The sequence below is a fragment of the Clarias gariepinus genome, chromosome 2 (assembly GCF_024256425.1).
Source record: "Clarias gariepinus isolate MV-2021 ecotype Netherlands chromosome 2, CGAR_prim_01v2, whole genome shotgun sequence".
NCBI classification, from domain to species: Eukaryota; Metazoa; Chordata; class Actinopteri; order Siluriformes; family Clariidae; genus Clarias; species Clarias gariepinus.
This window is the reverse complement of record NC_071101.1, coordinates 42,322,567-42,334,720: the sequence shown is the minus strand read 5'-3', so window position 1 is coordinate 42,334,720 and position 12,154 is coordinate 42,322,567. Positions and strand designations below refer to the sequence as shown.

The window sequence follows — 12,154 nt, the reverse complement described above, 5'->3', positions numbered from 1 at the left end:
CCTTTGTTTAAACTTTTGTCCTTTATTTGTATAGCTAGGTTTTCTTATATTTTATATTTTGTCTTATCTTCTATAGATATATTTTTCTTTTATTAGCTGAAGTTATTTTCTATATTTATTTCTTATTTTTTTTCCATACAGTATTTATTTCTTATTAATAATCTTTTTTTTTAAAGGTCATGGGCATCCTTTAAGCATTTCACCTTATATTATACTGTGTATGACTGTGTATGTGACAAATAAAATTTTTATTTGAATAAACTGCTTACCTATATCCTATTTCTTTCCTTACATACTGTGTCAAAAAGCTTTGAATAATGTACTTAATTTTAACAGATTGCGGGGAAAAACCTCTCTTTTTTTTAAAAAAAGCTCCTTCATGCTGTCACTTACACCCGGTAGAACCAGAACTGCACAGTTACACATGACAACGGTAGCTCAAGACTGAGCAGTGATTGAGTGGTACAAGGCAGAACCCACTATTCCTTTACAACCATGCTCTTTTTTATGTCCTTTTATAAAATCACACACACAGACACAAACACACAAATGACAGAGTCCTTCTATTTAACTTTATCTATGAGTAAATGAATAAGAACTGCTTCCCCTTTAAAAAATTGCCAGTGCTGAGCAGAGGAGGGTTTGTTAAGTTTCGATTTCATTTCCTGAAAGACTTATGGTGTTGCACATACTGCACACCTAGGTTGCATACTTTCTTAACTACAAGCCTGCTTTTTGTATTCTTCTCTGAATAATAAATTTCTGTTATGGCTTCCATCGTGTCTTCCCTGGGCAATGAGAAGGAGGCAAAGCTGCAAAGGTTTTTCTCCACTCCTGTTCGTTTTCATCTTCTGTACAAGAGCAGTCATCATGGAGCCCAAATCAGTCAGCTCCTCTCCAGTTTCGACAAAAGCGGCAATTTTTTGCTCATTGTGTTCCCGCAGTCGGGATCAGTCAGAGGAGCTTATGTAAGTAAATCCCTGAAACATGGAACAGACTTCTCTGATGCAGAAGCTTTTGTGTTTGAATTGACTGAGCACGATGCCACACGGTTTCCAGTGATAAACCCAGCCAAAGCAGTCACGGTCACCAACCAACAAAATCCAGTTCAACCTGCTGGGTTTGGAGCTGTAAGGGTCTCTTCTCAGATTGTAGCCTCTATCTTTTTTGGAAGCTGCTTAAAACTAAAATCAGGTAATGGCTGCTGGAATGTGAGCTTCTGCACAGATGAGACCTATGGAACAACATGGCCACAGGAGAACAACATTTGCTGTGTAAATGTGGAGCTGCACCGTGTCCAAGGTACATTTAACTATTCACCATAAATATTAAACTAAAAAAAAAAAAAACTAACTGAATATACTAAACTTATTTCAATGGAGTGTTTAAACCTTTTCATCAGTTTCAGTTTGACAAAGATGATTTTTGTGTAGTTATTATGTCAATATTTATTTTTGGACCGACCTTTGACTAATCTTAAAGCTTAGTTTAACTGGCCAGGTGATGTCCACTATAAAACAATTCTTATCCATTTTGTATTTCCCTTTTGTAAATATATTGGCCAAATACTATACTGTAACAGTTTATACTACTTATAATTTGTAGTAAAGAATTCTACTTAAATGTCTATCCACTGAAACTTAAAAGCTACCTTTATTACTAAACTTTTTATCTTGAAATACTTCAGATTAAACATAATTTCAAGATTCTTATACTATATACAGTACATTATGCAAAAATACTTTTAGAATTGTTTTCACTATTGCTCATAATACAATAAAACAATTACAGTGGAACCTTGGTTTCATTTATGGATGCAGTGAGAGAGGACATGAAGTTAGATGGTGTGAGAGAAGAGGATGCAGAGGATAGGGTTAGATGGAGGCAGATGAGTCGCTGTGGCGACCCCTAAAAGGGAACAGCCGAAAGACAAAGAAGAAGAAGAAGACAGTGGAATCTTGGTTTATGAGCACAATTCTTTCCAGGAGCAGAGTCCTATTCCAAAACACTTGTAAACCAAATAGAATTTTCCCATAAGAAATAAAGGAAACTCAAATAATTCATTACACAGCCCAAAAAAAAAATACATAAAAATAATTGTGAGTGTTTGTGTGTGAAGCTAACACACACACACAGACAATAATGGAAAGACTGTTTTGTTGGAAAAATTAGCAAGGAACATCGCTAATGACACTTGTGTGAGCGCATACTAACGGAACCACTGCTGTAAAGTAAAACAAACAAATAAACCTGCACTTTACCTTTAAAAAGAATGGCGACAGTGAGAGTTTTTGTGTAGAGCAAAGTGTGTGTATGTGTTTGCGCATGTGTGGGTGTAGAGGGTGTAGAGGGTGTGCTTCACACACACACACAAACACACACACGTGTAAAGGCGAGAGGCTAAAGGTGAGAGAGAGAGAGAGAGAGAGAAAATTATTCCAAAACTGTCAAATTACGCTCGCGCACACATAACGACAGGCTGAGGGAGAAAATGGATCTTTAACCACTCTAATAAGACTTTCTATTGCTTTACACATGCACACATGTGTATCATAAAAAACAGTACACACAAACACAAAATAAAATATGTTTTACACACACACACACACACACACACACACACACACACACGTGGTCACAGTGTTAAAGTAAACAGTAAACGTGTGCACAGATGTTGATTATACCAGTGGGGACACGGTGACCCAGCGGTGGAGACGATTACCCACAATTTCACAGCGCAAGAGAGAGGAAAAACATTGGCTCAGTTATGATCATGTGACGCTTGGTGTCAAAACAAGAAGCACATGCATAATTGTTACGACCTTTGATGGAAATTTTGTCTAGGAATTTAAAAAGGAGTAACATTGAGATGACCAAGGGAAAAAGCTTAGTATGTGGCAAGAGAAACAAGGGACACTCAAATTAGCACCGCAAAAGATTTATTGCTCCCAAGCCATGAATATTAACAAACATTTAAGACAACAAAAATAATAAACAACAATAAATTATATAACCAAGACAAACGGGAGAGGGAACTAGAAGTGGCGCTAGAAACTCAAAGAAATAAATATAACAAAAAGAACCCCCACTGTCTCCTCCCAGTCCTCTAAATAAGCAAACAAAAATATGAAAAAAAGGTCTTCAGCGCAAATGCGCCCTGAACTTAACTAAAAACACAAAAATACATATTTAGCGCACTTCGCTATACTAGTGTATCTAATACATAAAAAAACTCCTACTTGCAAGGTGTGTATGTCACGTGACTTACTAGGCTGTTCCACGTCTCCGTTGTCTGAAAGACGGCAGTTAGTTTAAGTGGAGCTTAAGCGGGCTAATAGTATCAAAGGCACTCATTCAACAAGAACACAGATGTCACCAGAGACAACTTTACACAGATCATTCTAACCAGTCCCTCGGAAGTCTCACAAGCGGTTAAAATAGTAGCAGAAGACGGACAACACAACACAACACAACACAACACAACACAACAGTGACACGCCAAGTCAAGCAGCCCTCCATCTTCCCGATGCCACTTCTGTTTTAAGGGCATCAGAGCAGATCGCAATTGGCGGAGACCACACGACGTCACAAGTGACCAACGATGATTGACAGGCACATCCACCAATAGTGTCCTGAAAGTAGGCGGCACCTAGAAGCGTTAAACAGAAAATAGAACATACACAAGGAAAAAAAAAAGTGTACTGTTCGTAACAATAATACATAATACTCGTAAACCAGGACTTGTTCGTTTTTCAAGGCAAAATTTATTAAAAACCTTTGCTCGTCTTGCGGAACACTCACAAACCGCGTTACTCGCAATCCGTGGGTTCACTGTACACTGATTAACCATATCAGTTTAATATTAATAGAGCTCCCTATTTGCAATTAAAATAGTGATTCACTGTGTGTTCTGACATCTTTCCATCAGAATCAGCATTAATCTTTTTAGCAATTCAAGCTACAGTAGCTCTTTTATTGGATCGAACTGCATAAGCTAGCCTGCATACCCTATTCCCATCAGTCAGAGGGGATCGCCTTTTTTTCACCAGCTTTTCTTCCTTGGACCACTTTTGGTAGAAAACATCCCATGAGAGTTGCAGTATTGGGGTTGCTCCGACCTAGTCATCTAGCCAGCACAATACAGTATGTCCCTTTTCAAAGTCACTCAGTTGCCATTGTAATGAGATTTTGTAACTATAGCTATGATAGGAGGCCAAATTATGATGACTAGAGAACTAGGTCAGATTAACTCCAAAACTGCAGCTCTTGTTTGATGTTTCTGGTCCACAGCAGTCAGGACCTACCAAAGTGGACCAAGAAAACAAAACCTTTTCAACCGGTGACAGACTCATAGTATTGGTATTTTTTCGGCATGTACTGTATATAGTCAATTATGGAACAAAACCAGGGACCCAGAAAATATTTTAGTTTGCTATTTTCTCTATATAAGTACAATACATTGCCTGAACTGTACTTAAGGGTATTTTAAATTATTTCCAAAACTGGTACCATGGAATACCCCAATATCTGTTGTTTGTTTTGATGTTTGTTTGTATTTCAGATGTGGTTGGTGTTTTACCTACCCCGTGGAGAGAAGTGTCTTGGACAGATGTGTAAGTCACAGATTTAAGTTTAGACTGTATCCGGCTTGTTATCTTGCCAGCCACCTTTGTGATAAGATAGGGAGGGTTGTGCAATGCAGCTACAATATGCTTGACTTACTTACATGAGTTTGTTTCATTGCTGTGATACACAATCTAAATATTATCTGCTCTGTCATGCCTCTACTGAGGTCTGTTTAATTGACAGAGTGGAGAAATTGTTCATGGACAAGAATTTTAGAGTGGATATTAAAGGTCCTTCATTAGATGCTAATACTGTATACAGAAGTGGCGGCTGCTAGCTTTTAAAACAGGGGAAGCTCATATTAGGCCTTTATCACGAAATTCATTATGTTATTTGTACAAAAATCTGCCCTCTGTTTCTTTTTGCAGAAAATGGTCTGTGACCCTGTCGTACTAATCGGCCATCTTTTCCAGGGACTTAACCAGTTTCCTCTCAATGGCCAGGAGAGCAAGGTTGCTCAAGGCATGGCCAACAGTACATTTTCTTTGTCACAGCACTCCCAGTCAGCCAGTTCACCTTGTCATATCAGGAGAGCAGAAAAAAAACTGTTATTTTTTCCTGATTTTTGCACCAGATCAATCTTAGGCATTGGTCTTCCCTGCCGTTTAATTCTGAGTCTCTCTTCGTAAGGAAGACTACTAAATGGTTTTGCCAAAAGCAGGTCAACAATAGCATATTCTGTGTCTGCCTTCTACATTATGCACAGCTTGCTAGCTGGCTAGTTTCCCCTAAAGTAGTCCACAAGCTACTTTAAATTATATGAACGAACTAACTTTACAATTCTGAAACAAGGGGCAAAGTCAAGAACGCTATAATATGTTTTTTGTTATTATTTAAAGAATGATTTGTACGAACAAAAATGGTTTATATTACCAGCAAACAATACAGAGTGCAGCAGTTCGTTGTACCACTTTACCTGCAAATCCGCATGGGACTGAACTCGAATCTCTTTCGTGCTGATGTATACTTAAGACGTGCTGTCAATCAAAAAAGGGGTTCCGCCCATTAAACAGCTCCTCCAATCATCATGCAGCAGCCCAGTGTCCTGGCCCGCCCACTGCTCCATTCACTCCCAGAGAAGCTGAGCTTCCCTGGAAGTGATGATTTTGGTGCATTTATTTAATCACCGTCCAGCTTTTCTGCAGTGAAAAAAGCTCCTCTGTGCTGCCCATAGAGTTCCAGTGAAGCTGGGCTTTAGGAGGGTTTAACGCGCTGTGCACGGAAATGTATGACAAGAAAATTGCGTCAAACAATCTACAATAAATACCTGATTCTGAATGAGCTAGTCATGAAGTTGAACGCATTCTAGTGCACTTTTATTAAAACCAATATAAATACGACAGTGCATATATGAGCATTTATTTTCTTAAGGTTCATGTAAAAGATAACATTTCATACACCTGCTTACAGTTTACCGTCTATGCATGACTTCATGCAGGCATAATTACTAAAAATTTTTAACATAGAATCAAACAAACAATAACCTAACCTGTAAGTAGGTTAACTGGAAAATAATGTTTGTAAATATTGGTGGGTCTGGAACAAGGTAAAACAACGACTGTGCCTATTCCACCTAATTGAAATTTATTCCAAATTTTCCTCTGTTGTTTAGGGCAAGAGAAGACCTAAGGCAGGAATTTGTCTCCTTTAAGCTGCCATCAAAGTTTCCAGTGTCACAGGTTAAGGCTTTGCTCTTGGGCCCAGTGGGTTCTGGGAAATCCTGCTTCATTAACTCCATCAGATCCACCATGTACAAGCGAATTGTTCATCTGCCCAACGTCGGCACTGCAGTAAATGGGTTCACTAAGAAGGTTGTAAAAATCTTTTAAATTACATTTTTATTTTATTTATTTATTTGTAAAAACTAATAAATAAACCTCCATACAGCACACCCCTAATTTTTATGAGACTTATTCAACCATAACTTTCAGAACACATGCACTTGTTTTTGTAAAAGTGTGTACTTATTGATGCATTTGTGGGTTTCTTTTTTTTAACTCATGGGTTATGTTGAATTAAACATCTTTAATAGTATTTAATAGCAACACACTGCTGCCTGTTTCTTCTTTTCCCCAGCTGACAATCTATGATATCCATGGAGAGAAAGGAGGTTCCCCGACTGTTCTGAGTCTCTGTGATGTGCTGGCATTAGGAGACGACGAGGTCGCTGGTCTCTGTTTCTCTGATGCGCTGGCTGTTATAAAGGGCCATGTTCAAAAAGGATATAAGGTACAGCTTTAATAACTTATTAGAAGTTGGCTATACAGTACGATTGGTCTTCAGTGATAGTGTATATAAATAGTCCCTCACAACTGCATACATTTATGGCATTTAAAAATTCTTTCAACAGATAAATAGTCAAGGTACTGTACAGTATGATTAAGATTGCTACTCCTTCCTGCTTTTTTATTAGATATTGGCATTATTAATAAGCAGTAATGTTTTACAGAGCTTTTTTAAATCTGCATAATGTTTTACAGTCTACTGTCCACTTTGTTGCTCCAGTTCCAGCCTGATTCTCCAATCACAGATGCAATAAGCGGATACAAAGCAAACCCTTCACTAAATGAGCAGGCTCACTGTGCCCTCTTTACACTCGATGCCTTCAAGTTGACATCATACCCCAGCAGCCTGAAATCCACACTTAGGAAGTTAAACACCACCCTATCAGACCTGGGTAAGATACCTTATCCTGTGCTTTTTGCCCTCCTGGCTATACCAGACAGTACAGGTATGTAGTTATTCTGCTTAACATTAAAACCTTGTGTTTAGTACTACATTCATTAGCATTTTTGGTTAATGCTGAAATTCAAATTTGGTTTATGTGAACTAATTACTATTTTAATAAAGTTTGACAGTTTGTCAACTGTGTAATGTAAAATCTGCTGCATGCTTTTCCAATCAGTTGATTTCTGTAGTCATTTCCTCATTAGTGGCAATATAAAGTACGGTGCAAAAATTATGGGCCACTTCTCATTTCTCCAAATTTTGCTTTCAAAGAACCAGACTTGTACTTGGCTTATTTTTGTCTAGTATTTAGCTCTCATTTTCAGTCCAGTCAATGTACAGTACAGTACCTGAGCAGTTTCAGAGAATTGTTTGTTAGGCCACACAATAACCTATGAATCATTCAAGAACAAAAACTACATCTAGCTTCATTTAAACTATATAATTTTATTTGATGTAGATATGAACAATGAGTGGTGTACTGTAGGTTGATGAATGATTACTTATTTTATGGTCTATAGTTTGAATTTTTTTTTTTCCCCGCTCCACACTGTACAGGTATCCCTCAGGTGATTTTGCTCACTCATGTTGACCAGGTGTGCCCGGCAGTACAAGATGACTTGAAGCATATCTACTCCAGCCAAACTGTGAAAGATAAGGTACTGTACAGTGTTCTTTAGGCTTACAGTTTAATTTATGCATTTTTCAAATACTTTTATCCAAAGTAACTTTCCAAATAAAGCAAATAAAAACCTGTAATTTAAAATTACAGGTCTTGCTTTCACAGCCCTGATATTAATTAGGTTCTGCATCTATTTTTTTAATTACCCACAGTGTTCAGAGCTTTTTATTAAAAAAAAAAATCTAAATGTTATACTATCTATCTATCTATCTATCTATCTATCTATCTATCTATCTATCTATTTACTGTATATATATAAACTACCATTCAAAAGTTTTAGAACACTTGGAAATTTCTTTTTTTTGTTTTTGTTTAGTGATTTATTTTCTACATTCTACAACAATACTGGGAATTTCAAAACTATAAAATAACATATACAGTATGAGAGTTAGTAATTACATAACAACAAGAAAAACATCAGTAAGTTGTTATTTTAAGACACAGAGGTCAGCCTTTCTATAATAGTTCTTACAAGAACAGTATTGTCAAGTGCATTTGCAAAATCCGTCAAGCACCATAATGAAACTGGCTCTCATGAAGGCCGTCCCAGGAGGGCGAGACCAAAACCTACCTCTGCCGCAGACGAGAAGTTCATTTAGAGTTATCAGCCTGAAAAATGACCAATTAACAGCACCTCAGATTAGAGGCGTTATGAAGTCTTTACAGAGCAGAAGTAGCAGAAACATCTCACCATTAACTGTTCAAAGGAGATTAATGCATTTTTGGACGCCTTCAGCATTCCTTTACAATGTAGAAAGAAATAAAAATCAGATAGCTTATATATATAATGTTTTATAAATATATTATATTTATAAAACTTTCACTGTTTTATGTCCCTCCCTTGCCTGTACATAGATGCAGAAAGCAGCTGAGTTGGTGGGTTTGCCATTGTCCTACGTGCTGCCAGTAAAAAATTACGTTTCTGAGCTGACTGTGGACTGCAAAACTGACATCCTGCTTTTGACTGTGGTTACAAGCATCCTACGGGCTGTAGACGATACACTTGAAGATCAGTATCCCTGTACAGTTAAACATGAAGACTAGGCTTGTACAATCTGAAGGGGACAAAAGGGTTTATTAAGGCATACATGTTAATAAAATACAATAAACAGATAATAACGGGCAAAAAAACAAAAGCTATACCAATATTTTATTATTATTATTTTTTAGCAAATGATGTACTGAAAACATACTGTGTGATGTGCTTTAAAGTGTTTTACTTTATCTGTACACTAGAGGGCAGTATTTTTTAGTATGTCCAGTGTGTATAGTAAATCAGTAAGAAGATTCCAGCTTATGCAAAGATGCTCTGGATTTAATAACTCCCTCACTTTTACTCAATCATTCTCTATGGGACTTGTATCCTGTACAGGGACATGGGAGGCTCTGAGCGGTATATTGACATGGGAGGTAAATTGAGGGTGGAGGAGCTGTGGCTGTTTTTACATGGAGCTATAACACTGCAATGCTAGACTCAGTCAGGCAAGTGGAAATGTATACATACAGTAAATTTAATATATGTAATACTGATTTAACATTTTTCCTATTCTTTGGTGTTTAATGTTGACAAAATAAACATTTTATCAAATTTGTCCTGTGTGATTTGTGATTTATTAAATGGGTAAAGAAATTTATTACATTAATTTGGTAACATTTATCACAAATAGACGTAATATAATGTATATGCATAAACTAAATAATGCAAAACATTTATATACTATATTTACTGACTTAATATTTAAGATTTACTCAATATTTTAATTAAAATAATGTTTATTAAAATCGAACTTAAATTAAATATTTTAAGTAACTATAATGTAAAACTAATATATATGTAGATAACGTGCTTAATATCTTTATGAATGTAAAGTTCAGTGTTAAGTGCATTTTACCTGATACTTGCAAATTAGTTGTACTTAAAAGAGCTTGTGTAATTACTATGATTTTATCAACATTTAACTTTTTCATGCCTATTATAATGAATTGAATTTTCTAAAAGCATTTCTGTTAAATATTATATTTTATGATTTTATTTTGTGATGATTACTTACAGAAAATGCATGTTTCTAAAACTAATATGATTTTTTTTATCAGTTTATACAGTATGTAGTAAAAAAGAAAGTCACTGCTTTTTCCTACATAGTTGCTAAAAAAATTGTACAGTGAAAACCATTTTAAAACACCTTAGCTATGTAAAAAAAAAAAAACATCAAGAGTTGCTGTATTTTATGGGAATTTTCTCCTACTCTGGGAAATGAAGTTCTAACACAAGAAAACGCAACTAAACTCAAAATGGAGTCTCTGCATCTGGCTCCCTCTAGGGGCTAACCGTGACAATATGCATATGGTTTTTATTATTTATTATTCTAATTTTTCTGTTTTTTTTTTTTTTTTAATATCTGTTTAATTATATTAGTTATTTTACTGCCCCATGTTTGTTAGTTTGGTTGTTTAGTTTTGTTGTGATCTTGAGTTTCCCCTATGTGTTTAAAAATGGACTGGTCCATCCCTTTAAATGTTTCCCCATTGTACTGTAGTGATGGGAAGTTTGAATCATTTAAGTGACTCGGTTCTTCTCATCTCATCAAAATGAACAATTTTTTTTTTTTAAATCATTTAGTTCATTTCATTCTTTTGATTAGAAATAAAATAAAATGCTGCATTTTTAATAAAATGACCCCCAATACGTCTACATACACAAAATTTTGTCTATAGTTCCAGTAATGAAAATATTACAGTGCAGCTAATTCATATTGTAATAAATAATGAGTAGCTCACCTCTCATATCTTCTAGTCTGAGTCCCTCGTTCTTTTAAATCTATTGCATGGCATAGCATCTATGGAAGTCATGTGACAAAAGAACGACCGACACGGGACTTGAAGATTCGTTGAGAACCGTTTAATTCTGTTTCCTGTGTACTGCACTGAATAGTGTCTATAGGAGTAACGTAACAAAAGAACGAATGACTCAGAGTAGAAGAGTCATTGGGAAAGAATCGCTCAATTCTGTTTCCTGTACATAACCTACGAAGGTTTTGCGGTGATTTGCGCATGCAAGTAAAAAATAAACACTTAAACAGAAGATCTCGTTCTTCTGAGTCACGTTAAAGATTCGTTCAAAAAGACCGAATCGTTTATGAACGACCCATCATTGTCTTGTCTAGGGAAGTTGAGGGTAGTTGTTTTCATGTTTAGTTTGGTTTAAGTTCTTCATATTAAGGTCAGTTGGATTCAGTTAAGTTCTTCTAAGTTTATTAGTTTAAATTTAGCTTTGATTCTTTTGACCTTTTTAAATATTTTATTTTATTTGAAATTTGAATATTGCTTTCTTTAAGTTAATATATACTTTTTGATTTATTAAAACTATCATTTGGGTGAACGCTTGGTTTTCTCTGGCCTCTCATTTGTTAATATGCATAGTGTCTAATGTCCTTCCTCAATTTTTTAAGCTGCTGTCTCTCATCTGGCTTTACTGAAGCATATAACTGTGTCATCCACATACCAGTGGAAACTAATACCATGCTTATGGATTATGTTACCCAGAGGAAGCATGTAAAGCGAAAACAGCAAAGGGCCAAGAAACGGCAACACACTCCTCTATCCTTACCAAGAAAACCCCACTGATAGCATCTTGCAAGGCCTGGTGTGCCATGGTCTATTAGGTCATGAAGAGTCGGACACAACTTAATGGTTGAACAAACAAACATTATCTAGAGGATAACAAAACGCTGACTTTAAGCATCTGATCGAGCGCCTGATCGAGTACTTTGGAGTCAGATGGTGATCCAATCATTTTGGATAACGCTGGGAGTTTACTGATAAAGCTCTGTGCAGCAGTTGATGTGAATGAAGTTTTTTTGTGACGGGGTAACAGATCGGGACCACATGACACCAGCCAACTGCATCAAACTGCTTACTCATACACAATTGGGGGCAGTGTAACACACTCAGAGGACAACCCTGTACACTCCTTCTGCTCGCGTGAGCTCACAGACACCTATGATTGGCCGTAGAGCTGTGATTGATGTGAGAGCCAAACCACAGCTTTGCCATAATCACATGAGCACTCCTGCTCCACGTTTCCAACTGTTTCTTACAGTATATCTCACCGCCTCACCC

The 12,154-nt window shown here is 36.4% G+C and overlaps 1 protein-coding gene across 1 annotated transcript; it reads left to right on the top strand.

The window, feature by feature from the left end:
* The first annotated feature begins 682 nt into the window (after positions 1 to 682).
* On the top strand, positions 683 to 9,623 carry LOC128509274 (interferon-induced protein 44-like). Its single transcript, XM_053480928.1, has 7 exons — positions 683 to 1,302; positions 4,562 to 4,613; positions 6,239 to 6,437; positions 6,703 to 6,855; positions 7,132 to 7,303; positions 7,912 to 8,012; positions 8,891 to 9,623. Exons 1-7 carry the CDS (start codon positions 768 to 770, stop codon positions 9,077 to 9,079), a joined length of 1,401 nt encoding a protein of 466 aa, XP_053336903.1. The 5' UTR covers positions 683 to 767; the 3' UTR covers positions 9,080 to 9,623.
* The last annotated feature ends 2,531 nt before the right edge of the window (positions 9,624 to 12,154 follow it).